This window comes from Mya arenaria, chromosome 4 (assembly GCF_026914265.1).
Source record: "Mya arenaria isolate MELC-2E11 chromosome 4, ASM2691426v1".
NCBI lineage: Eukaryota > Metazoa > Mollusca > Bivalvia > Myida > Myidae > Mya > Mya arenaria.
In genome coordinates, this window is record NC_069125.1 from 61,379,173 (window position 1) to 61,407,123 (window position 27,951).

The window sequence follows — 27,951 nt, forward strand, 5'->3', positions numbered from 1 at the left end:
AAACACACCTTAAAAACCGTTGTTTTTGCAAACTGACTAATAAAAACGGTATGATCGGCGCCTGGTACGTAAGTAGGGTGGGATAACCCGAACCAAATGTATTTTTAGGGTAAAAAGGAAAAATTCTTTCTTCATTTGTAACACGTACACAAGCAGACGTGTGTCTCTTTGTTTCTTTATATTTACATTTAATATCTTTGCAAATTAGAAGGCAGTCAACTGCACAATTATTGGAGCCGATGAACTCATTAAAACATTAGCTAAAACGATCAAATAGAATAAGTTGCATTTCTCAAAAACATAAAATTTGAAAAAATAAACACGGTTTTCGCCAAAATGCTCTTCAGTGAAAGTGCAGGTTTGCGCTTATAAATCACACATTTTAATGCAATGTATTTATTTTATAGATCGTTGGAAGTCCATATTTTTTGAAAGTATATCTGTAGTAGGAGTCAATACACTTATTTGCATTGAATTGAACTAGCCCCATTTCAGTAAAGTTACTATTTGAATATATGTTTTCAAGTTAGCATAATTGAACTATCTAACCTACTAGTATATATATATGCTTGTACGGAAAACGCAGATCTAGTTGCTGGATTAACCGTCAAGGGGTTCCCTCTTAAATCTGAGACCCAACGGAATGTCCATCGATTAAATGATACCAGGATCGAAATACAAACATCAGGATAACCAACCGTTCAGTGAGTGGTCGTGAAAAGTAAGGCCAAGAAAATATATCGCTTCTATAAGTACTTTAATATCGGAAAGCCATGTTTCAAAATATAAAGAAAAAATAGTGTATGTACATACAACAATAACGTTAGAGCCCCTACTAGAAAATCCTCTTATTATATACTGTCAAATCAAATCGTTCTTCTTGTACATGGAGTGCAAACTATAGTCTTAATGGAAATGGACAATAAAGTCATAAAAATAATGTCACCTCCAATTATCAGCGACTTTTGATGTCATGACCCTGACCAGGATGCAAAGATGACATCGACCCTACTGATGGCAAATGATCAGTGAAAATAGAAAAACTATCAGAAAATAGACACTTTAATGAAGTAATGGATATTTCTTTTTAAAACCCTTGTAAGAGGAAACTTGTTCATTTCTACAGTGTTCTTTTACATGAATAATGAATACACGATAATAGGAACTAATGACCTTTTGTATGTGATAATTTACGCAGCGGACAAGAATGTGCAACAGTGTGGATGCAGAAACATGGCTGTAAATGAATGGGCAGATAAGACGCGGATTTATCGTAATTGATTGAACTTTTCAAATTACAAATGCCTCTCCAATGTAACTTGAATAATATACGTATACAGGCGACAAGAAAAGGAATTATTTTCTGTACACTGTTAATGTTTTAGGAAAAAAGCAAGCGAAAGTTTCGACTATGTGACGATTTTGACTGAGCTGTGACACTTCTGTGTTCTGTTTACAGCGTAACTTTTTTGTTGCATTCACTTGTAATACAATAAAAAGGCGTAATATTTCAGTAGCCCTGCCTAGGCAGAATGTATTATTTTATTAATTGCTGCTGTTCCGTTAATATGCTACTTGCTGTCGTAAATACCCTTCTGGTCATTGTGACGCCTGTTTTGGCCGCTCAGACCCGACCCTACCCGCAATGTAAGGGTCCGGACTTCCGGTTCGACGGGTACACATACACGCTTGCACCTGGAACGAGCGAGAGGATATGGTCCCATTGCAGCTTTCCAAACCCCCGGGCCGACCACGCCCGTTGTGGAAGGACGGAAATAGACGGACAGTACTTCCTGTGTGATCCAGACCGCCTCATATGGAACCAGACCATTGGTAAGAAAGCATGGATTTGATAACGAAGACCATGATATTGTATGTTCGGATTTACTTTATAATACAAATGTACTTGAAATTGAAAACCTAATTAATATAAATTATCAGACATGTATAAAGAATAGGGACCTACAGTATGGTAAATGAGTGGTCTAGTTGTACGACCTGAATGCGCCTTTAGCCCTGACTCAACGGTGGTATTAAGACAACACATCTAGTAAATGCAAAATAAACAAATTATATGCAGATAGATACTTTATTTATTAACTCAGCGAGCCAGTTGGAGGATAAGTTGACGGAGATCCGGAACCGGACGTCGACTATGTGCCGGGACTCCGCTGGGGTGCGGGAGACGTTCAGGGTTGCCGTGGCCCTCGTGCACCGGATGTACATCCCTGAACTGAACAGCCCACAGCTGTACCGTATAGCTTTTCTTAATAATAAAGTTTAGAGTTGATGGATTTTTATAATGATATTAGCGAAATAACAAACAAACTCCGTATATTTGTACTTGGCTTTTCTGTTGTTGTTTAAAAAAGAAAGTGCAACATCTAAATCTTTTTGTTTTGTTATCAGACGAATCGTGTATGACTGTGCATACAAGTGGACCAAGGGCAACACTTGATTGCAATCAAGAATCAAATAATGTAAGAGAAATGAACACATTTAAGCTATTAGAGATTGCTTTTCAGCTGCACAAACGAGTGCGGTCGTCTTCAACCGGCGTTAAATGTGAGCAGCAGACAGCAATCCCAGGAGGAAATAGACGAGACTTTACGAGTGTTTGCAGATGGGCTGAGGGCTCTCTGGAAGATAGGCACGTGTGGAAATGACGTTATCGTCGTATACTGCCAACAATTTGATCAGGTAATGTTTTCTTAATAAGACATACTGATCAAATGACCTTAAATACAACCAAGCGACATTGGAAGAGCTGAAAAGTAGTAGATGCCTCTCAAACGATAGTAAATTACGAAATCTGAAGTCAAGATAATGCAACCATCAAAGCAAAATGTAAGCCTATTGTTCCGGTGTCACCTTGCTTTACATCAAATTTCTCTTCCCTAATTTATTGCAGGTGTACGTATCAGCCGGAAGCGCTGCCTCAAGTTTCCTTCCACCAGAGCGCGTTGCGGACCTACAAGACAAGTTCCGGTCCTTTCTAATAGAGTTTGGTCATGAGCAAGGTCTGGAGGAGGGCCTCTCCTACATGCTGGGTTCGCTCAAGGTCACCCTCCAAGGCCTAACACCTGCACATATCATGCTCATCACCAACATGGCGCTGCTGGGTATCCTGGGCGTTCTCATGCTATATTATGTCCTAGGGAAGAAGTTCAAGGTGGATGTGTGGGGGAACAACTGGCGATGGCCGCTGGGGTCGGGGCTTGTCCGGTGGACAAGTTCACCATGATGTTGGTGGTCCGATTCTCCCACACTGGTCAGGGGATAGTTGGGGCCCTGCTCTAGTCTATAGCTGAACTCGTCCTGTTTGTGGAGCTCTCCTTTATCAGTGTACAGATCTATAACAAATAATTGATGCTTTGTGGTGCTAAAGATACCACATGTTCTTGGAAAAGGCACATTCACTTTTAATACATGTGTACATTTAAGTTATAGGAAATATCATAACATTTAAAAAGAAATACTAACTTCCCCTATAAACATATCTGTATATTTCAAATGGTTATTTACTGGCCCTGAAAGAACATTTTTTTTTAAATGTACATGTGGTCAGCCTGGGATATGATGAAGGTAGTGGAACATTTATTCGGTTTACATTTGATTTTTCTCTTTCTTATACTTTTTATGAATCAGCCTTTGTTAGTGTGATCTCACTGTGTACATGTATCATTGATGCTGGGCATACAATTCTTCATTTGAAGCAGATCATTTTCTTTATTCTAGTATTATTTCTGCAATCATGTACTATAGAAAAATGAATATTATTTCGAGCTTTGTCTCTTTTCGAAATTGCAACAAACATTCAGATTACAGTCATAAAGTCCATCACAGAGTTACAGATTTTCTAACATTTCAGCTAGTCACTTTGTGACCTATCTTGACCAAACAAGACCAATATTCTAATTTGCCATAGGGTGCTTTGATTACAGACATTTTGACCAAGAAATAAAAGATTGGTCAGAAATATTTGAAGTTTCCAGTAATATTTATAAGGTGTTTTAAAATTTGACCCAGTGACCTACTTTTTGAACTTACATGACCTATAATTAGCCATGACCTGAATTTCATGAAGAAAATCAGTCTGACAAAGTATCAAGAACATTAAGTTAAAATGTAAACTAGTGTTAACTACTTGTTTTATCCTAATATTTAACCTTCTGACCTTTTTTAACTGGATATCACTGAATAATCAAACTTGACCAAATTTCATAGAAACAAATATTGTGGTGGCTTAGATTAATTACGACTATATTGAAACCATGGCTGCTAGAGTATTAACAAGCAAAATGTTGGTATCACAAAATGGACAATGGCCAGTGGCAATAGCCCACAAGTTAGCATGCCATTTAACCATGTCCACTGTTTCCCTCAGTTAGTCAAATACATGCACTCAGAATAAACAAGATGAACTACTGTGTACAGACAATTTTATGTGTTTCTTCCAACAATAGAATGACAGTTCAATCGCAAATTTAAACACACATCTACACATCAGAAAAAAGTATTGATCTGATCAATACTTGTGCCCATTATAACTATGTGGATGGCCATAGGCTGAAAATGTTTGCTGAGGGCATAAACTTCATGTTTATTAGAACATTGAATACTTTCAGTTACCTCCCTTATTACATAAAGGCCATAAAATGAAAAGGTTTAAATGACAATAAATATTTCAATGCAATTACTTAAGACTTTCATCAAAAGCTGTAAGCTTATAAGTATCATTTTATTCTTCCTCATCTAACAACTGTATTTATTGGTTGTCTTATGAATTTCAAATAGTGTCTCCACTTAGGAGAACTACTTAACTGAAAATAAAACAAAGGAGCCAATGATTTTTTTTTTTAAAAAGCTTATAAAGATTCGTGCCCTACAGAATCAGGCCAAAAAAAGAGTTTTGGTTGAGCCATTTATACAAAGAATTGTTTAACATGGATGTTCTTATTTGATTATAAAAAAAACAGATTTAAATGATCATTAACAAGAATCAGGAAAATAATTACTAAAACAGATACTAGCATTAGTACCACCAAAACCAAAAGAGTTACTTATTCCAAATCTTTTACCATTTACAATGTTCAACCAATCAGAAGATGTTTTACTAACATAGTTCAAATCAACGTCAGTATCTGATTGGTTAAGATTCACTGTGGGTGGAACTTTGCCTGACTGACATGCAAGAATGGTAAAAATGGCTTCCACACTGCCAGCCCCACCGAGCAAGTGTCCAATGGCACCTTTGGTTGATGAGACAAGTAGGTTATCACAGTTTGGTCCGAATAATCTGTGTATAGCACTGCTTTCAGATTTGTCACCCAAGGGAGTTGAGGTGGCATGAGCATTGACATAGCCCACATGCTTCTTGTCTATGTTTGCATATTTCAGAGCGTACTTCATACAGTTGTAAGCTCCTGAGCCATCCTCCGCAGGGGCAGTAATGTGGTTTGCATCTGCGGACAGTCCATAGCCTAAAACTTCCCCATATATGTTTGCTCCTCTCTTCTGTGCATGAGAGAGCTCTTCAAGAATCACAACTCCTGACCCTTCTGACATCACAAACCCATCCCTGTCCTTATCAAAAGGCCTAGAGGACAGTTCAGGGGTGTCATTGAACCTGGTACTCAAGGCTCTCATGCGAGCAAAGCCTGCAATGCTGAGAGGGTCAATGTTGGCCTCTGTGCCCCCCGCAACCATCAGGTCTGCGTCCCCATACTGGATAAACCTGGCAGCATCACCTATTGCGTGTAGCCCTGTGGTGCAGGCTGTCGACACTGCATGGTTTGGACCCTAGAAATGTAGATTAGATTTTGAAATACCTGGTACTTAAAACAATAAAATAACTTGTGGAATACTGTGAACTCATTTATTTTCGCAGAGGACTTATGTTTGCATATTTGTGCTACAACAAATGTGCAAATTCACATCAAAGCAAACACCAATGATTCTTGATTCAATGCCGCCATTATTTGGAAGTCTGAAATTTACTATACATTTGCATGTTATGCTTTTTATAATTTTGTTCTCAGTAACAAATATTTAACAACAGTATTACATAGTGCACATTTAATGCATAATGACAACTTGATCATTAGGAGTGACTTTTTTTATATGACATCCTTTTTTTAATATTATAAAGAAACAACAAGAGGCCCAAAAGGGCCTATGCTCTACTGGCATGGCTTTTGTGGTCATATTAATCCAGAGCATGTATGTATGGGTAAAAGGCAACAGACATAAAGTTCACGTTTTGTGTTTGGGTTACCTGAAAACGTTGCACTTTCAACATCTGAGCCCAGAAAGTATTGTAAGCAGATTAGTCAAAAGGTCAAAGTCAAGGGCATCCGAGGACAACATTGATAAATTTGAACAAACATTCACAATCAATTGTGCTGAGATGGATGCACGAACACACAAAAAGATTTTCAAACCTTTTCCAATTTAAGTTTACCAAACCTGTGAACCCTGGGCATGGCCAGTAATGATCCCAGGTGCATAACTTGAACAAACAATCACAACCAATTTTGTTAAGATGATTGCGCAAACTACAGACACTTAGAGCTAAAAAATGGCCTTTGGAGTTTTAAAAAAACAATGCAAAGTAATTCACAAAATCAACTGCAGAACCAAAAAGCAAATTGTCTCCCTTAATCCTAGACTTGCAAATTGTCTCCCTTAATCCTAGACTTGCAAATTGTCTCCCTTAATTCTAGACTTAAATTTACATGTACATGTAAACTTTGCTAAAAATAGAATTTGCTCATGCAGACCTGGCTAAAAATAAAAAAGGAACCAAGCTCTAATTGATATCTAAATACTGTACAAGTTTCATCGAGATACAATAACAAGAGGGCCATGATGGCCCTAAATCGCTCACCTGAGTAAAAGAGTTTAACCTTTGTTATCAATATAGCTCGTTTCTCAAAGAATATTGAACAAGAGCTGTCACAGTATGAGACGAATGCCCCCGAATGTGTCATTGACCTATGAACAAGTACATGAAAAGTTGATCTTGCCTTTACGTGTCAAATTGTTATGGCAAGTTATTATAAATTGCCTCTGAAATACCACCCATACTTGACAGCCTACACTCTTATGTCCTCATATTCAGCATTCCATTGTGAATAAACACTTAGTGTATATTTCACCTTAGAGGTAGGGACATGGGTCTTGCACACGACATGTCGTCTTGGTATGTCGAAAATATGTGGCTAGTCATTTTAAAATCTGTCCATTCAAGAGAAAGTTACAGCCCGGTTACGACAGCCTAACCTCCATGTACTTATATGCAGCATACCATTGTGAATAAACACTAAGTGTGACCTTCAACTAAGAGGTAACCGTCCTCAAAAAAGGGGCTCGATGGAGCACTGTAATTAGATTATTTTAGGAACAATTTGTTGTTCTTCTTGATACTAGAGCATTGTGTTAACAATAAATTGTGAAATTCAAGACATGAAAAAAAGAGTATCAGTGATTGGTAAAGAACAAATTCCTGGATTATTCATTCAAAGAATGGAAATGATGGAAAAACAAATTTGCAGCATATGTTGTTTTCTTTTTTTTGACTTGGCTGAAAGGTACCGTATTATATCATGTATAGGACGCTAGCATAGATATGACACAGGCAAAAAAATAGTTGAAAAAACGGGGTAAAAACCCTTAATATATAAGATAGGACGCAGCGGAAAAATGTAAAAATCGGAGCCGAAAAATTGAGGTTGGTAAAGTATTTACTAGTGATGTTCCGATGGTTGGGTCTGAAATCGGTGACAATCGATAGTATTTAGTTATAATCGATTATCGAAAAAAAAAATTTAGTAAGTGTTAAGATGTTATCTTTAACAAAATGGCTGATGAAAGCCACAATGAGCAAGGAAATGAACTATTTTTTATACAACAACACTTAATAACTTCAATCATAGACATAAGGTATATGCATATAATGATTAAGAGTTTAATACTCTACATGAATAAAACTACAACTCAGGTACTATCTAGTATTTTAAAAACCGATTGTACTATTAATAATCGGTTACTTGAGTGGAACCGATCATCGATAGTAAAATTGCAACCGATTCCCAACACTAGTATTTACAACATATATTGAAGTAAAAATCAAACAAAAAATTGTATATAAGGCATAATTCGATAACTGTCTTGTGTATTTCGATAATTATCGTCGTATTTCAGTAATTTAGCGTACACAACAATGATTTAAGTCTTGACATTTTGAGAACATTCATGCATATTATAAGAAACATGAAAATAAAAGAGACCAAACAAAATTATTTTAATACATTTGAGAGAAGTCTATGCAAGGGTGCTTCAGACCAAATTTGGTAAATATCCATCAAGAGGTTCACAAGAATAATCGTTTTTTACTCTTTTTTTAGCTAAAAGGGGCCAAACAAAATTATGTGAACAAATTTAAGAGAGGTCCATGCAAGGACACTTCAAACCAAATTTGCTGAAGATCTATCAAGGGGTTCATGCGAAGAAAATTTTTAAGTTTTTTTTAATAATTTTAGCTCTGGTGGCCCTTAACAGGGGCCAAACAAAATTATTTGAAAAGACCTGACAGAGGCCCATGCTAGGATGCTTCAGACTTGAAGATCCATCAAGCAGTTAATAAGATCAAGTTGTTTAAAGGTTTTTCTATTTTTTGCTCTGGTGACCCCTAAAAGGGGCCAAACAAAACCATTTGAACAAAGTTGAGAGAGGACCATGTAAGGATGCTACATATCAAGTATTCATTCTGACCTTTACTTTCAGAGGAAAAGATGTTTAAGTGACAAGACAATGTAAAAACAAATGACCCCTGAGCAAGGCCAATTTGACCCCGGGACAATAATTTGAATACCTTTGGTGTAGGTCCACTAGGTAACACTATATACCAAATATGAAAGCTCTAGGTCTTATATTTTGGAGAAGAGGATTTTTAAAGTTTTATTATATAAGACTATATAAAAACAAATAACTTTCAGGGCGGGGCCAATTTTGACCCTGTGGCAATAATTTGAACAACTTTGATAGAGGTTCACAAGATGATGTTGTATACCAAATATCTAAGCTCCTGGCCTTACGGTTCTGGAGAAGAATATTTTTAAAGATTTACTATAGCACTACGTAAAAACAAGGACCCCCTAAGCGGGGTCAATTTTGACCCTGTGGCAATAACTTGAACAAATCTGGTATAGGTCCACTAGATGATGCTGTATACCAAATATCTAAGCCCTGGGCCTTACAGTTTCGGAGAAGAAGATTTTTAAAGATTTACTATATAACACTATGTAATAAAACTAGTGACCCCTGGGGCGGGGCCAATTTTGACCCCAGGAGAATAATTTGAACAAATTTTGTAGAGGACCACTACATGATGACACATACCAATTTTCAAGGTTCTAGGCCTTGTGGTTTTTGAGAAGAAGATTTTTAAAGTTTTCCCTATATAAGTCAATGTAAAACAAGTGACCCCCGAGGCGGGGCCATTTTTGACCCCAGGGAGATAGTTTTAACAATTTTGGTAGAGGACCACTAGATGATGCTATATACCAAATATTAAGGCTCTAGGCCTTGTGGTTTTGGAGAAGAAGATTTTTAAAGTTTGTCCTTTCCGTTACCATGGCAACCAGAGTTCTGCATGGAATTCAATTCTTTGAACAATTTTCAAAGGAGACCACCCAAGGAACATTCCTGTGAAGTTTGGATGAAATTGGCTAAGCCGTTTATGAGGAGATGTCGTTTAAAGTAAAAGTTTACGGACGGACGGACGACGGACGGACGCCGGACAAATTGTGATCACAAAAGCTCACCTTGTCAATATGTGACAGGTGAGCTAAAAACTGAAGACTGTATCGTGTTAACAAGAAATTGTTTACAGACGCACGGATGCACTGATGCACATACTACGTACACATAACCATTGCATAAGCTCTTCTGGCCTTTGGCCAGTAGAGCTAAAAACTATGACAGTAAAACTGCATTCGTTTCATCAGGCTGTAGTTCGAGAATCTATGGTCAGTTAAGGTTGAAGCTTAGTCCCGAACATTATTCCTACTATTTTCATATAAAAATCACTGACGCTGGATTGAAACCTTAGTAAGTCAAGAGTCGAGCACCATTGTCGGTCCCAAACACACAAAACATGCGCAAAACCTTATGGTTACCTTGAAGTCATAGTTTCACACATTTTCCAAAAGCATGTTCCAAAATAAACAAATAATTGCCAGTTATAATTTTCACAATTGTAAAAATTGCAATGACAGATTTAAGGAAATTTGATTTGATAATTTGAAAAATGATTATTACTGTCTATGCATGACCGCTATTACTTGATAAGGGTATTTAAGAAGATAATTGTTAGAAGTAAATGATGCTTGTGAGGAATGTAAATGAGTTATTAACATTTGAATAAAAAGCGCTTAACATAACATTCCAACTTTGGAATCTTCCTTCTTAAGATTCAACAGTTCCGTGAAATAGACAAGAGGCGCCAATTATCTGTTACAAACATCAGATCACTCTAGGTTTTAGCTTGGACCATGGTGTCCTTCAGCGATCTTAGTTTTACTGTATTTACTTTAATCACATTGTCATAATCAGCTTTATTTTGTTTCATTTACTTTATATCAAAAATGACTAGAATTTGGTGAATCAAATGTGTTATCTGTTGGAAGAGCCCATATTGTTTTTAGTTAATGTCTTCATGGTAATGACCTCTCATAAAATTGACCATGACAAATGTGAATACCGAGTTTGAAGACTCTATAATAAGTTAAAAAGAAATGAAAGTACCTGTAATTTTTCTGAACTTCAACATGACCTTCACCTTTGACCTACTGACCCAAACAACGGGATATCTACTCACCATGACCTATGTGAATACCAAGTTTTTAGATTGCATATGATATAGTTTGGAAGCAAGTGATAGGAAACCAAAGTGGCACAACCAGTGGGGCTACACAATCACTGTGATTGTCATGATTCATAGGTGACACAATATATGAATATTGGAGACATGGAAATGAGGTAGGTTTAGTTGTTGTTGACCATCTATGTTTGTATAATTATTTAATACACAATATCAAAAAATGTCTTTTTAAGCATTCATGACTTGCTTTGCTGTTTTGACTGGGCTAAAAGAAACTTTGACCCTACTCTTGCCTTTGCCCTAAACCAACATAAAATATATTGGGCTTTAATGAAAAGTAATATCCAGTCATATGCACACATAATGCTTTCATTATCAGATTTGTTTCATTGCATGATAGATGCTCCTATGTATTGCATGTCGATTTTTAACAAAAATGACAGACTTTATAAAATCCAATGTATTATGTTTCCCTAATGTGCAAAAAGTTGGCTTAACAAAGTATGTTTAAAGAAAAGCCAAACATACACTATAACCAGCAGTGCAATACAATATTACCTTTAGACCAAACTTCAGACTAACTTGGCCCGCCGCCATGTTTGTGAGAATGGAAGGGATGAAATGCGGGCTCACCCTGCGATATCCCTTCTCCCGTAACACATGACCCATCTCTGAGATCTGATGAAGAGAACACAGGCCCATACCTACAGCCACTCCTGAAAAGAAGATACATCGCCATGGTTAAACAAAACACTCCAATATATCTAAATATATAATCAGTCGTTGAATTTACACTTTTCCATATATATTTCAAATTTTGCCAAAACAAGTGTTATTTAGGATGTTGACCTTAATCCTATCCTCTGTGTCAAGGGAGGTAATTGGAAAATATAATTGTCTTCTCAGAGAGTGATTAAGCCCCTTCAAGTTGGTATTTTTTGTTTAATTACATCTATATTTGGTTTTACTGAATTAATTTTCTAATCAAAGTATAAGCCTAAATTCTATAGAAAAATGTGCTTTATCTTAAAAACATTTAGCATCAAGAGCTGTGCTCTCGACAATTTCTTAAATACTTATCCACTGATCAATGATCAGTGTCCAACTAATGTGCCCAACGAGACAACACATCTTAGTTTTTTCTGTTGTCAAATGTTAAATAAAGTTTAAAATAAGATTCATTTAATATCTTGAACTCTTTTTAATTACATTTGACACAATGACTCTAAGAATACAATCAAGCCTATCACAATGACTGTGAATACCATCAACGCTATCACAATGCCCGAGAATACCATCAAGGCTATCACAATGATTGAGAGTACCATAAAGGCTATTACAATGACTAAGAATATCACCAAGGCTATCACAATGACTGAGAATACCATCATGGCTATCACAATGACAGAGAATACCATCATGGCTATCATAATGACAGAAAATACCATCATGGCTATCACAATGACAGAGAATACCATCATGGCTATCACAATGACAGAGAATACCATCATGGCTATCACAATGACAGAGAATACCATCATGGTTATCACAATGACAGAGAATACAATTATGGCTATCACAATGACAGATAATACCATCATGGCTATCACAATGACTGACAATATCATCATGGCTATCACAATGACAGAGAATACCATCATGGCTATCACAATGACAGAGAATACCATCATGGCTATCACAATGACAGAGAATACCATCATGGCTATCACAATGACAGAGAATACCATCATGGCTATCACAATGACAGAGAATACCATCATGGCTATCATAATGACAGAGAATACCATCATGGCTATCACAATGACTGGAATACCATCATGGCTATCATAATGACAGAGAATACAATCATGGTTATCACAATGACTGGAATACCATAAAGGCTATTACAATGACTGAGAATATCCTGAAGGCTATCACAATGACATAGAATACCATCATGGCTGACTGGAATACCATCATGGCTATCACAATGACAAAGAATACCATCATGGCTATCACAATGACAGAGAATACCATCATGGCTATCACAATGACTGAGGATACCATCATGGCTATCACAATGACTCTGAGAATACCATTAAGACTACCACAATACCTGCATGGCTATCACAATGACTGAGGATACCATCATGACTATCACAATGACTAAGAATACAATGACTGGAAAAACCATCATGGCTATCACAATGACAGAGAATACCATCAAGGCTATCACAATGACAGAGAATACCATCATGGCTATCACAATGACTGAGGATACCATCATGGCTATCACAATGACTCTGAGAATACCATTAAGACTACCACAATACCAGCATGGCTATCACAATGACTGAGGATACCATCATGACTATCACAATGACTAGGAATACAATCAAGTCTATTACAATGACTGAGAATACCATCATGGCTTTCTCAATGACTGAGAATACAATCAAGTATATCACAATGACTAAGAATACCATCATGGCTTTCACAATGACTGAGAATACAATCAAGGCTATCACAATGACTGAGAATACTATTTAGGCTATCACAATGTCTGAGAATACCATCAGGTATATCACAATGACTAAGAATACCATCATGGCTATCACAATGACTTGGAATACCATTATGGCTATCACAATGACTTGGAATACCAGTATGGCTATCACAATGACTGAGAATACAATCATGGCTATCACAATGACTTGGAATACCATCATGGCTATCACAATGACTTGGAATACCATTATGGCTATCACAATGACTGAGAATACAATCATGGCTATCACAATGACTGAGAATACCATCATGGCTATCACAATGACTTGGAATACCATTATGGCTATCACAATGACTGAGAATACAATCATGGCTATCACAATGACTGAGAATACAATCAAGTATATCACATTGACTGAGAATACAATCATGGCTATCACAATGGCTGAGAATACCATCAAGGCTATCACAATGACTGATAATACCATCAAGACTATTACAATGAATCTGAGAAGAATACCATCAACACTACCACAATACCAGCATGGCTATCACAATGACTGAGAATACCATCAAGGCTATCACAATACCATCAAGGCTATCAAAATGACTGAGAATACCATCAAGACTATTACAATGACTCTGTGAATAACATCAAGGATATAACAATGACTCTGACAATAATATCAAGGCTAACACTAAATCTCAACCTTTTTCTTCAGAAAACAGAGCGAAAGCAGGAGTATAAGGGATCAACAACTAAGCAAGAGTATAAGGCAGTAACCCCCAATCAGGAATATAAGGCATAAACTCCCAAGCAGGATCGAGTATTAGGCATTTACACCAAAGATGGAGTCTAATTCCAAGCAGGAATAAAAGGCATTTTCTCCAAACCAGGAGTATAAGGCATTAACTCCAAGCAGGAGTTTAAGGCATTAACTCCCAAGCAGGACTATAATCCTGATTAGGAGTAAAAGGCATTAACTTCAAGCAGGAGTATACGGTGTTAACACACAAGCAGGAGTATATTGGGTTAAAGCCAAAGCAGGAGTATAAGGGGTTAAAGCCAAAGCAGAAGCATAAGGGGCTTAGGCCCAAACAGGAGTATGAGGTGTTTACCCAAAAGCTGGAGTATAAGGGGTTAACGCCCAACCAGGACTACAAGGGTTTAACATCCAAGCAGGAGTATAAGGGGCTTAGGCCCAAACAGGAGTATGAGGTGTTTACCCAAAAGCTGGAGTATAAGGGGTTAACGCCAAACCAGGACTACAAGGGTTTTACATCCAAGCAGGAGTATAAGGGGTCAAAGCCAAAGCAGGGGTATAAAGTGTTCACACAAGAGCAACAGTAAAAGGGGTTAATGCCCAAGCAGGACTAAAATGGGTTAACACCTAATCAGGACTTTAAGTGGTTAACATTCAAGCAGGACTACAAAGGGTAAACACCAAAGGGTTAAGCCCAAGCAAGAGGACAAGATGTAAAGGCTAAAGCAGGATTATAAGGGGCTCACACCCAAGCTGGACTTTACAGGGGTTAAAGTCCTATCAGGACTGTAAGTGGTTAACGTCCAAGCAGGAGTAGAAGGGGTTAATGCCCAAGCATGAGTAGAAGGGGTTAACGCCCGAGCAGGAGTTTAAGGGGTGAATGCCCAAGCAGGAGTAGAAGGGGTTAATGCCCAAGCAGGAGTTTAAGGGGTTAATGCCCAAGCAGGAGTTTAAGGGGTTAATGCCCAAGCAGGAGTTTAAGGGGTTAACGCCCAATCAGGAGTTTAAGGGGTTAATGCCCAAGCAGGAGTTTAAGGGGTTAATGCCCAAGCAGGAGTTTAAGGGGTTAATGCCCAAGCAGGAGTTTAAGGGGTTAATGCCCAAGCAGGAGTAGAAGGGGTTAATGCCCAAGCAGGAGTTTAAGGGCTTAATGCCCAAGCAGGAGTTTAAGGGCTTACCAAGCAGGAGTTTAAGGGGTTAATGCCAAAGCAGGAGTTTAAGGGGTTAATGCCAAAGCAGAAGATTAAGAGGTTAACGCCCAAGCAGGAGTTTAAGGGGTAAATGCCCAAGCAGGAGTTAAAGGGGTTAATGCCCAAGCAGGAGTTTAAGGGGTTAATGCCCAAGCAGGAGTTTAAGGGGTTAATGCCCAAGCAGGAGTTTAAGGGGTTAATGCCCATGCAGGAGTTTAAGGGGTTAATGCCAAAGCAGGAGTAGAAGGGGTTAATGCCCAAGCAGGAGTTTAAGGGGTTAATGCCCAAGCAGGCGATTAAGGGATTAACGCCCAAGCAGGAGTTTAAGGAGTTAATGCCCAAGCAGGAGTAGAAGGGGTGAATGCCCAAGCAGGAGTAAGAGGGCTTAACGCCCAAGCAGGAGTTTAAGGGGTTAATGCCCAAGCAGGAGTTTACGGGGTTAATGCCCAAGCAGGCGTTTAAGGGGTTTATTCCCATGCAGGAGTTTAAGGGGTTAATGCCAAAGCAGGAGTAGAAGGGGTTAATGCCAAAGCAGGAGTTTAAGGGGTTAATGCCCAAGCAGGCGATTAAGGGGTTAATGCCCAAGCAGGAGTTTAAGGGGTTAATGCCCAAGCAGGAGTAGAAGGGATTAACGCCCAAGCAGTAGTTTAAGGGGTTAATGCCCAAGCAGGAGTTTAAGGAGTTAATGAGCAAGCAGGAGTTTAAGGGGTTAACGCCCAAGCAGGAGTTTAAGGGGTTAATGCCCAAGCAGGAGTTTAAGGGGTTAATGCCCAAGCAGGAGTTTAAGGAGATAATGCCCAAGCAGGAGTTTAAGGGGTTAATGCCCAAGCAGAAGTAGAAGGGGTTTATGCCAAAGCAGGAGTTTAAGGGGTTAATGCCCAAGCAGAGTAGAGTGTTATTTAAATCAACTTCTCCCAATGCAAAGGCCCCATTCAAAACAAACATAACTTATATACAGCAAATAAATTAAATTTAAATTTCATTGAAGGCTCTGAATCCTCAATAAGGACATGAATAACAATTCATTATGAATGTGGACAACCCTGTCATTTCATATTATTTATTTGAGCAATGAACTGTAACCTTTTATGAATGAACAATTTTATCACCAACATACAAATTTATTTTAAAGAGATGAGGCATTTAACAGGACAATAAAAGCAATCTCAGAGTTAAAAGATGAAATTAAGTCACATAAAAGTCAAACTATAAATGTTTTTTGATTCTCCTTTCAAATAACAACCATAAATGAATATTCAAGAGATATTTTCAAAATGAACATGTTTATGAAAGCCATAAAACAGATCTAAAAGGTGTTTACAGCTTTAGTGACATGATTTTAGTGGGAATAGGGATTCTCTTTGAAAATGTATGTATGCGACAGATATAAGAAAATGGGTACACCCTTTACTTTGAGGGGACAAAAAAGAAGAAATGTCACTGGCTTTTACATTCTGTTTTAAATGTTTCATTGCTACTTTCCACACTAAAATTGTGTTTAAAGGTTTGGGCAATTCATTCTTCTTAAAAAAGAATTTTCTGACGACTATGCTTATTTTTCAATATAAATTGTACATTCAAAGTTTGGTACATTGTCTGTTCCATTTTTCCATAGACTTGAACTTCTATTGGGTCCTCAACATAGGCAGTTTGGTTCATGAGTCTGTTACCTATCTTTGACCTTCAACCCCCAAATAGCCAGGTAAACTACAAAGGAATTCACACCTTCGTGTGAGTGAGGAGACAACATTATTGCAAATAAACTGTTGGCAAGAATTGAAATGCAGGTTCATAAAGCTATCACTGACTTGATTAAACGACTATCTTTGGCAAACACTTGGACCTTAGATTAGTAACTTAAAGCATGTCAATGGTTTCAAATACCATATTTGATTTCACTTTCTTGTGTACACAAATCTATAAATAATATGGTCTCAAACTAAAACAATACAAATAGGTCCTATTCATAGATAAGGGTATTGTTTTACTTCAAATGTCCATCAACAAAAGGTGCATTTAACCTCTAATATATTGTGTGTGAGCATTTTATTTGAGTCATCATATTAACAAATAACAGACTTGACTAAATACTTTCCAGATTATTTCCAGAAATTGTTAAGGTAAGTAAGTGTGCATGCTCTTTTAATTCCTCAAAATCAAAAAATATTATTTAAATTATTCTAGCTTATGCCAATAAAAAATAACATTTTGTGTCAATATAAAAATTAATAAATCTCTGCTTCTGCAACTGCATGTTACCATTTGTAACAAGACAGTTTTGATGATTTATAAAATTTGAACATGTAAATTACATTGTATAGTGTAGATGCCATACAAACAACATAAAACATAAAATCTATTATGCCATACAAAAACAATTCATTTATACAATGAACTTCAATCAATGTGTCAACCAAAATATCACTTAAACTTTAAGCAAACACTGAACTATGTAATGAATGTCGAACATGAAGACAAGAGATGAGCCTTTCATAGGCAAATAAACCTGGTAGACATACCAATAGATGCAGGCGTCTACACTTAACTATCAATCTTATAGTTTAAGTGCTTTATAGTCTGACCATAATCTTGACATGCAATCTATTTATCTTTATCAGATCTACTATTGACCTCCATTCAAATTACAGGAAAAAAATCAATCAGTTTAAAGAAAAAATCAATCAGTTTAAGGAAAAAAACTATCAATTTTGAGGAAAAAATCAATCAGTTTAAGTGCTTAAGAGGTTGTAATAAGCATAATTTCATGAATTGATAAATTTCAGCAATTCAAATGCACTCACTAGTGAATATTGAATTAAAACTACAAAGTGAATAGAATCATACTGGCTTTTGGTTAGTATCTAAATACAACTGTAAAGAAAACATTTGATTCAATAATTTGTGTTTATTATACAGACGTATTTGGCTAAAAATATCAGGTAAGAGAAACACATTTTTTTTATTTGAAGATGTACTTTATAATAATTAAAAACAACTGCAAATTATAATGAAACCTGATTCCCTCTTATTGTTATTAGAATAATACAATTAGTATTTATTTCAAACCATACAACTGCCTTTATCCAAAACCTTCAAAAGGATTGAATTATATAAGAATCCCCAAATGCTTTTTTCTAATTATTTAATTGTAAGTATTAAATTAAAATAAAATAAAATTTAGCATTAATCAAATTAACATTTATTTTAGTGTAACTTCAAAGAATAGTATTAAAAGACATTGCAACCAGACATCACCTTGAAACAGTAATGCTAATATGTCCAGTTGTGGAATTAAAGCTGCAAACTTTCACAGATTTACTGTTTTGACAACTTTTTCAGTTTGAATTTTTTTGCGTAAATATCTGCTAACCAGTGATGAAAGACTGCTGACAAAAGATCAGATCACAGAGATCAGATTTCATGTGTGTAGGTGAAGCTAAATGCAACACAATGTTTTTCACACCATTTTTTACTGAGTTAAGGGCCATAACTCTCATTAACCTTATTGAAATGTGACAGAAATGGCAGGTTGTACAACGGTACATGCTGACCAACATACCTATAAAGTTTCATGAGTGGATGTACAATACTTTTGGTGCTACATAGAAATATTTATTACCAGTTTTTACTTAGTCAAGGGCTATTACTCTTGTTAGCCCTAGTGAAATGTGACAAAAATGGCAGCTGCATAACAGCCCATGATGACAAAATATAACAATGCAATTTCATGAAGTTGGAAAATTATTTTCAGTTATCTATGCAATATTACCTTTTTCCCCATTTATACTAGGTCAAGGGTCATAACTTTTGTCAGACCAGTGAAATGTATCAGAAATGACAGCTTTAAAACAGCCCCTGCTGACCTACCTACCCATGAAGCTTCATGTGTGTAGGTGTAATATTTTTAAAATATAACACAAGAAGACACAACTCCTATCAAGCCCCAAGCTATATCTATCTGGGGGCAAAATTAGTTCCCATTTATGACATTAGCTTAGAATTAGTGTTGGGAATCGGTTGCAATTTTACTATCGATGATCAGTTCCACTCAAGTAACCGATTATCGATAGTACAATAGGTTTTTAAAATACTAGATAGTACCTGAGTTGTAGTTTTATTCATGTACAGTATTAAACTCTTAATCATTATATGCATATACCTTATGTCTATGATTGAAGTTATTAAGTGTTGTTGTATAAAGAATAGTTCATTTTCTTGCTCATTGTAGCTTTCATCAGCCATTTTGTTAAAGCTGCACTCTCACAGATTGACCATTTTTACAACTTTTGAAAGCCCTTGGAAAGGGCAAATTTTTGCGTTAATGTCCGCAACCAATAATATAAGACTGCTGACAAAAGATCAGATCACAGATTTTCATATTTTCTTTCGAAAATTAATGTTTTATGGCTAACGGTTTAATAAAAATGCATAAAACATCAATTTTTGAACTTAACTTTAAAATATCTGCGATCTAATCTTTGTCAGCAGTCTTATATAATTGGTTTCCATGGATTTTCACAAAAAATTGGCTCGTTCAAAGACAAAAAATAAAAAAGTTGTAAAAATGTTCAATCTGTGAGAGTGCAGCTTTAATGATAACATCTAAACACTTACTAATATTATTTTTTTCGATAATCGATTATAACTTAATACAATCAATTGTCGCCAATTTCAGGCCCAACCAATCGATTTTCGATTATTATCGATCATCGGAACATCACTACTTAGAATCGATAAACATCTGTCTCTGACAGTCTCACCATTTAGTATATTTTATCCTGGGTAAGAATAGGTCCTTAAGTTTATAAACATGAATGTTTGATAAAAAAAAATACCTACATGTATGTTTCATATTAAATGATTAAATTTTTCAATTCATTCTGATCTGAAAGATTTAAACTGTTTGAGTAAGAAAGAGATAATTACATTGAACATGCACATTGAACATCTGCAAATTCCTAGTAAATCATAAGAGGGAGATTACTTGGCTATCTTTTCAACCAAATCTATACAGAAGATATTCATTTGCACAAAATCCCCATTTAGAGGCCATGGTACAACCATTTTTCTTTAGTTTATTATTGTTGATAGTAATTGTTTAATGTTTGACTGGTCAGTTTCACTCATCAGTTAAGGCAAAGTTCATTTGAAATTTACTTTTCCATCAAATATGTGTCATTTTTACATTGAATCTGTCTGAATTTATGGAAATTAAGAAATTTGACAATTTTGTCTTATTTGATTGATAAAAGGACCCACCAAAACTGTTACTTTAATTATATTCCTTGTAACACAGTAACAGTGACACATCAATCACATTGAACAAACCAGCTCTGTGCCTGTCATCTTCAGTGCGAGGTTTCCAGCCTGAGTCTACTAAAGCCTCTTCCGCTGCTACTAGGGCATAGGCACTGGCAAGGGACATCACTCTCTGGTCTGCTGGTGGGATATGACTGTCAAGATTTAACTCCCCTGGACTAGTTCCTCTTGGCACATAACCAGCCACTCGACAAGGAATCTCTTTGAACTCTGAAATATAAAGAGGAGCTTAAGGACAGAAGATGTAAGTAAATAAAGGTTTTGGCATTCTTAAATGGTTGACAATAAAATCACTCCAAATAATGCAATTTACAATTAATTATCACGACCACGCATTTCATAAAATAAAAAAAAATTAATGTTGCAAAATATTTCAAAAGCAAAATGATTATGCTCCAGTGCACATGCTGCGATGCATGTTTGTGTTATTGTGTAGCTCATAAAAATATCTTTGGAACCATACATGACCTTGTTCTTTTATTTTAATATATGACATATAAATTGGCAATTTCGTCCAGAGCATGATCAAAAACTTAAAATATATCTCCTATATCATGAGTTTGGGTTTTTTCCTTACTTAAATTAATACTCAATATCGCCCAATTCATACCCATTTTCTCAGTTACAAAAATATGTCAGCATGGACATAGCTGGGATGAATCCAGTGATGCCAATTTCCAGTATATAACATATAACATCAAAAATGACATAAATCAGGTAAAACGGCATTTAAAGATGACCATTATTGGCATGCTGTTAAGCTACGTCTTAAATACTAATAGTAAATATTTATGCTTGTTCTCTTGTGGTCATGATGCAATTGGATATGAAAATTGCCTTGTCATATAATCAAACAATGAATGACTAGAGAGCTGATATTCATTGGTTGAAAGTCATACTGACTGAGGCACAATTTAGTTTGTGTCAATTGAAACCTTTGAATCAAATCTGCCTGCATGGAGGTGGCCATTTCATGGTATTTCTATTCTACCACTTGTTACAGTTAGATCAAACATTGATACATATATACATACAGTCGAAACTCGTTATGTCGACTTTTTCGGGACCTAGTGAAAAAAGTCGAGATAACGAAAAGTCGACTCATCCGAATTACAAAAAATATCACCAATCCCAACACGTTTGAGTTAGATTGATGTCCGATGTTTACATCCAGAATTGAAAGGTCTTGTTACATATTTCCGTCGTGAAAACATCAAACTTATTATTGAAAAATAAAGTGAAACAAAAGAAGAATCATTTGTGTCAAATATATTTCTTTTACGTTTATAGAGCACACAAAACACATATAAAACAACAATCGCATTAACTTGTACATTGTAAGAAAACGGTATAGCACATATGACACCAACTTTTATAAAATATCACATTCGTGTTTCGTTTATACACAGCAATATAGCACATTCTCAAAAAGCATTCAAGCACTATTATCCATAGAATAAGATACAGGATTCATTTGTTTATAGGTTGATAGTGTGTTTGAGGGGACGCCGTATTCTGCCGCTATCTGCTTCTTTGTCTTGATACCCTTCTCGACTTCGATGATGGCTTGGTACTTCTCGTTATAAGATTTCGATGATAATTTTCTTTTAGAACCCTTACTCCCATTGGCCGATCCAGATATGCCCCCGGATTTTATACCGGGTCCTTCTCTGAATTGGTCGACCAGAGCAGTGGAACTAACATTTGACATTTTGAAGTTATTCTTTCCGTGCCCATTCGGGATTGTTATCAAATCAATAAAATTTTCATGTATTATACAATACCAAAAAGAGCTTGAGCAATAAATGTCTCTTTAATCAAAAACATAAACAAACAACTTTAATTATTCGCACTTACCAATTACATTTTTGTATCCTCCAATTATGACAGTTTGTTATATTGACACGCACAGTATTTTGCGACATGCTGCAAACCGTCATGAATATTTTCACGCCTACGATTCGATCTACAGTTCGACATAAAGAACATAGGAAATGTGTGAAATTCGACCACAGGGACTGAAAAACGAGGTTGACATAGCGAAAAAGTCGAGATAAAAAAATCGACACAAACAGATTTATTTTATATAGATTAAGAAGGAATAAATTCGGGACCGAAAGAAAAAGTTGACACAACCGGAAAGTCTACATATCCGACGTCGACATAGCGAGTCTGGACTGTATTTCACAATATATTAATTCTGGATGTATTCATGCAAGGGTTTTACCAATAGTTTTGAGACTGAATGTGTACTTTTGTAAAGACATCATTCCCAAATTATATTGCTGATTTTTTAATCAATTTCATGTCCAGTAATATAAAAGAAGAGCTGTTGTAAGACAGCGCGCTCGACTACGCCGCTTTGACTTAGAAGTAAATACAATAACGATGTAATATTACCAAGTTTGGTGTCTTAATGTCAAACCTAACTAAAATTATTAGATATGTAAGGTGACTTTGATGCTGCCTTCCCACCAGCCCGCCCCAACATTATGACACAAGTCATTCAAATAACCTGTTTTCCCATTATGAAAATGTGGTTAAGAATATACAAATATGCCTTTCAAAAGAAAATCTTTTAATTCTATTAATTACATTATAACACTAGAGTACATGCAAGATAATTATCTGACTTGATTAGATAAGTAGGTTTGATGGTTGAGAACCCTTGTATAAAGTTCCAATGCAAGGCATAAAGTAGTTGCTGAGATTGACATATGCACGCTTGCAATATGTTTAACAATAAAGGGCCATAATTTGCATTATATTCAAAACAGAGTTATCTGAACTATTGATTAATTAAGTAGGATGGATACATTGGACCACATTGCAGTACATTATGTGCTCAGACTAAAATGTTGTTACATGCAAAACCTTAACCAGAATTTCTAAGTCAAATTACAAGGGCCAATATTTGCATTATATGCAAAATAGAGTTATCGAGTTATCTTACTTGATTAATTAAGTATGTAATATGGTTAAGTACCATTGTATTAAGTCTGCAATACATCACATAGTTGATGAAATATTGACTTAAATGTAGTTACATAAAAACCTAAACCAGAATTTTAAGTTGAATGATTAACAGCAATGATTTTTTGCATTTTATATGCATAATAGAGATAAGCAACTTGATTTATTAAGTATGTTGGATAGTTTGAAACCTTGCAATACATGAAGTATTTGTTAAGATATTGACTTAAATGTGCTTACATGCAATACGTTACACAGAGAGAGTACCAATAGTATAAAAGCTCTCTGTATTCTCGTAAGACTCAGGATAAAACAGGGAATGATAAAAAACAGAATAACTTTTAGAATACTATTCGACATCATACCATAATTCTGGAATTTTATTAACCAATAAATTGTGCTTTGAAGCAATTTAAAAGCACAAGCTCTTAATATCATAAGCTTAATTATGATGTTTGATATATATGTAAAAAGTACATATTTGAATCACATGCACAAGTGGGGAATATTTTGACAAATGTGAGCAACATAATAGATTTCAAACAAACTGTGCCATGAACTGGTAAATTGTGATAATATATCACGCCTCCAACATAAATAGGGCAACGCCATTGGTCCTGTACTGGTCACATGGTGACTATTTTCCCATATATTGGGTCACCAAATTTATATCGTACCAAAATGACATCTTTTCCAGATTCAGATTAATATTCTGATGAATAAATGAAACATTAGAACATGTAAACAGGTTGTCGACGTGATATATATGTTACAGGGTTAGTAGGTGACCCAATGTGGACTCCAACTCTTGAGCTTCGCTCTCACCCGACATGGTTTCCCTTGCCCTTATTTCCCATATCGGGTCACCTTCTAACCTGGTAACTTATAATATTGCTCCTCATAAACCTGGGGTTTTTTTTGTACTATCAGTCTTAAACTTTCAGGAATATTGTACAATTAATTCTTCCTTCTGTACTTTGTATGAGTGCCTTTTCACTTATAAACACAGTCTCAAAAGTTTCTGAACCTACCTCGTACATGTATGTAATTGGACTGAGAATGCATTTCAATAAAACTCCCACCTGCATTGTTCATGAACAAGTACCTGTAGCATGGAGACCACTGATGCCACAATGTCCATCAAGTATCCTCCTCCAGACGTGCCTCACTCCAACCCCAAGGCATGTGACCAGCCCCATTCCCGTCACCACTACACGTCTTCCAACCTCCCCCGTCATGACACTTTATCCAACTTAGCCCTTTAACACAAAAAAATAGTAAAATCAATCTGAAGAAAAACATATTTTCTTTAAAAAATAAAAAAAAATAGCATTTTGTTTCACCTAGGCAGAAATGGTATGGTATGATAACAAACCAGTATTAACAAATCATTGAGTAATGCTAGTAATACAATAGTCCTCTACTGGTTCTGCCTAATTTCCTCATTGGCTTCTAACCACTAGTACCCAAAGTTCATATACTGAGCTTGCATACTTCTTGATTTATTGCAGTCAGGATAAAAAAAATCTGGATGGTTAAAAAGAAATTTGCACTATTTCTGTTGTAATTCATGTACCAACCGCATGTTTTTTTCCACAAAAATAATAAAATGATAGCATACTTCCCTAATTGCATTCCTAACACACACTCAGTGTAATAAACTCTCAACCCCTAAACATGAATTTTATAATAACAGATATGCTGCAATGCAAACAAAACCAGGTTTTCAACATTTGTGCAAGAGAAAGTTTGGATGAATGAAATAAGTGATTGATAAGAATACAGATGAAGTTTATATGCTTTCCTATCAAGCAATATTTTTAACCATTTTGTGAATGAGGCCAGGGCCTTTGGAAATGTAAAAATAGCAACAAAATGCCTAAAACTGTGAATTTACTACTGTGAAATCATTAATGTTCGTGGGGCATTAATGTTCGTGGTTTTCGTGGGTTGGGTTATCCACGATTTCAAAATCCCACGAAATATAAACCCTTTATTCACTTTTTCATTTGCCTTGTTATGTACATAGTCTAGTTTATTCGTTACAGGAGCCACAGTATACAGCTTAAATATCCGTCTCATTGTATATCTTACTATCATATTGTTTCGTAAATATATTATATCAGCCTTTAACAAATAATAAACCAAATCATTTTAATGTGTTTTTATGAACCAAATGACTGAAGCACGTGCCTAAACATGTGATGTCCATGAAAATCTCCAAGTTTAAAAGATGTGAGTGATGAGTGTCGGTTCTCGATGTTTTTCTTTAATGAAATAATGAATCGATTACATTGGAGGTTACTGAGCACCTTACGTGACAATGTACAAAACAACGCGTTCAATATACTTAAACAAAAACATGTGAATAAATATTGAAATGAGATGATATTCAAAAGTGATTGAAATTGTAAACATCAGCAATCTTTATAGGGATTGTCTACTCAAAATTACTGACCTTCTCGGTGTTTTCACAGTTTGCAAAATTCTTAATTGGCATTCAATGGCTTCGCCTATCTGTATTTATGATCAGGGTACATCTTCTTTTATGACCTTGATTTCCATTTAAATCGATAATTTACATGGGTATATGCACAAATTGGCATGTCGTACTGCACTTTAGCGAGTGTCATAAACCGAGTGACGTAGGAGACGGAAATCACGGGCCAGCGCGTGGAGATAATGCAGACGATCTAGAATGATCGCAGTTTCTTTTAGTGTTTTTTTCAAAAATGAAAAACCACGAATTCAAGTACCCACGAAATTGTTATTTTTCGGAAAACCACGAAATTTCATGCCAACGAATATAAATGATTTCACAGTATACTAAATTTAAAAAAAAGAGTACAAAGCAGCTTTTTAGATCTTGGATTTGAAGAATGTGAGAGATTCAGACTGAATTTAGGGATATCTTGTTCAGAGTTAAAAAAGAAAGAAAAGAAACAAACAAGTTAGGTTTTATTTTGAGCCTAATTTTGTGAATTAAAGCATATACTTTTTGGTATTGGAGTTAGGGGAAAATGATAAAATTAAGTTCAAATTAAGCGAAGACCCAAAATCTAGGGATTTTGAACAAAGACCGTTGAAAGTTTGATCTTATTTACCTTTGACAAACAAAACTGGGGCCTTTTTAATTAAAAGATCTTAGTGGTTACATCAATAATCTAAATTCAGTATAAATGTCAAAAATGGCATCATGTTGATGTTTATGTTTCCTGTGTTCATTTTAAATATTGACTAAAAGCTAAATGCAGACAAATATGTTGCAACATTACAAAATATAGAATAACAGTTAATTCAATTTACGCCTATTTAAGATTGACTAAGAACACATTGAAGATTGGAATTTGCTGTACAGTTTCCGAAAAAGACAAGAATGGGACATTGAATTATGCTTGTTTGTCTAAAGACAATATAATTATACCAACATATTGCATACCATTTTAAAGGTTATTGACTAATCTTTTCATGTCACTTATTACAATTTATAAAAAATGGATTGTTTAAATGTTGATTAAGAAATTTGAATAAAACTGGACTCTACCGTGAAATCCAGTAAGTTTGAGTTGCATACCTTGTTTCTTTCTTGTATATCAAATGCACTAAATATCTTCAAATGTGTTGTTTACCTCATTATATGTACCCAAAATGATTTTAATCAACATTTTCATGACAGTGATTTTCATCTCCTTTGGAATTTCTTTCTTAAAATTGGGAGGAAATTGTACATATTTGGCATAGGTAATGGGTCTTAAATCTTTCTGACCAGTGAGATGGGCAGAAAAAGGCCTGAAAGTTTTTTAATGTTATGTACACAAGCAGAACTTTCTTCCATATATGTTCTTGGAGGTTGTTAAACACTTGAAAGCAGGGCTATTTCACATGCAAAAATAGTTGTCTGTAACCTTCCCAGTTGACAGTTGTTAATGGGGGGGGGGGATTTTAGTCGACACGAACCTCTTTTAGTGCGATCTAAACTTAGCCCGGAACACAAGCTTTTTCTTCTTCTTGACAGAAAAAGACAACTTAACCGCAGAAAATAGTTGGATCGAAACTTACGTAGGAGTGAAATAAAACTTCTACTTCCTTTAAAAGTATTTTATTTTTCAAAGTATTTCATGGGCGCAGACATGACAGACTTCAGCAGATAATAATTAAAATAAAGGAAAATGAAATACCATACCTTTAAACTTTGCACGGGTTTAGATACATTTTCTGTTTCAATTATATACTTTTCATGTTGATACTTTTTAGTATTGATAAACAATGATTTTTATCCGATTATTATCTACCAATGTATTCAGTGCGTTCC

At 35.6% G+C, this 27,951-nt stretch overlaps 3 protein-coding genes across 9 annotated transcripts in view; 2 read left to right on the plus strand and 1 right to left on the minus strand.

Annotated features, from left to right (window-relative positions):
* The first annotated feature begins 1,042 nt into the window (after nucleotides 1-1,042).
* On the plus strand, nucleotides 1,043-4,456 carry LOC128231143 (uncharacterized). Its single transcript, XM_052943592.1, has 4 exons — nucleotides 1,043-1,833; nucleotides 2,106-2,250; nucleotides 2,526-2,700; nucleotides 2,912-4,456. The coding sequence occupies exons 1-4, from the start codon at nucleotides 1,533-1,535 to the stop codon at nucleotides 3,242-3,244; spliced, it is 954 nt and encodes a 317-aa protein (XP_052799552.1). The 5' UTR covers nucleotides 1,043-1,532; the 3' UTR covers nucleotides 3,245-4,456.
* Nucleotides 4,429-27,880, minus strand: LOC128231141 (3-oxoacyl-[acyl-carrier-protein] synthase, mitochondrial-like). Of its 6 annotated transcripts, none has more exons than XM_052943587.1 (5): nucleotides 27,823-27,880; nucleotides 24,745-24,898; nucleotides 20,676-20,876; nucleotides 11,444-11,601; nucleotides 4,429-5,802 (listed from the first exon to the last, which is right to left on the minus strand). In XM_052943587.1, the coding sequence occupies exons 2-5, from the start codon at nucleotides 24,875-24,877 to the stop codon at nucleotides 4,993-4,995; spliced, it is 1,302 nt and encodes a 433-aa protein (XP_052799547.1). In that variant the 5' UTR covers nucleotides 24,878-24,898; nucleotides 27,823-27,880; the 3' UTR covers nucleotides 4,429-4,992. The 6 variants fall into 6 exon arrangements, with proteins under 6 accessions (XP_052799547.1, XP_052799542.1, XP_052799545.1 ...); XM_052943582.1 differs by lacking the exon at nucleotides 27,823-27,880 and adding an exon at nucleotides 27,699-27,776; XM_052943585.1 differs by lacking the exon at nucleotides 27,823-27,880 and adding an exon at nucleotides 27,597-27,709.
* Nucleotides 20,774-27,951, plus strand: part of LOC128231142 (WD repeat-containing protein 5B-like) — a 36,881-nt gene continuing 29,703 nt past the window's right edge. The window contains exon 1 of one of the 2 annotated variants that reach the window (XM_052943590.1): nucleotides 20,774-20,910. The gene's annotated coding sequence lies outside the window, so the exon portion shown is untranslated. Of the gene's footprint in view, nucleotides 20,911-27,714; nucleotides 27,734-27,951 lie in introns of those variants that run through there. The other variant, XM_052943591.1, reaches the window with a different exon arrangement.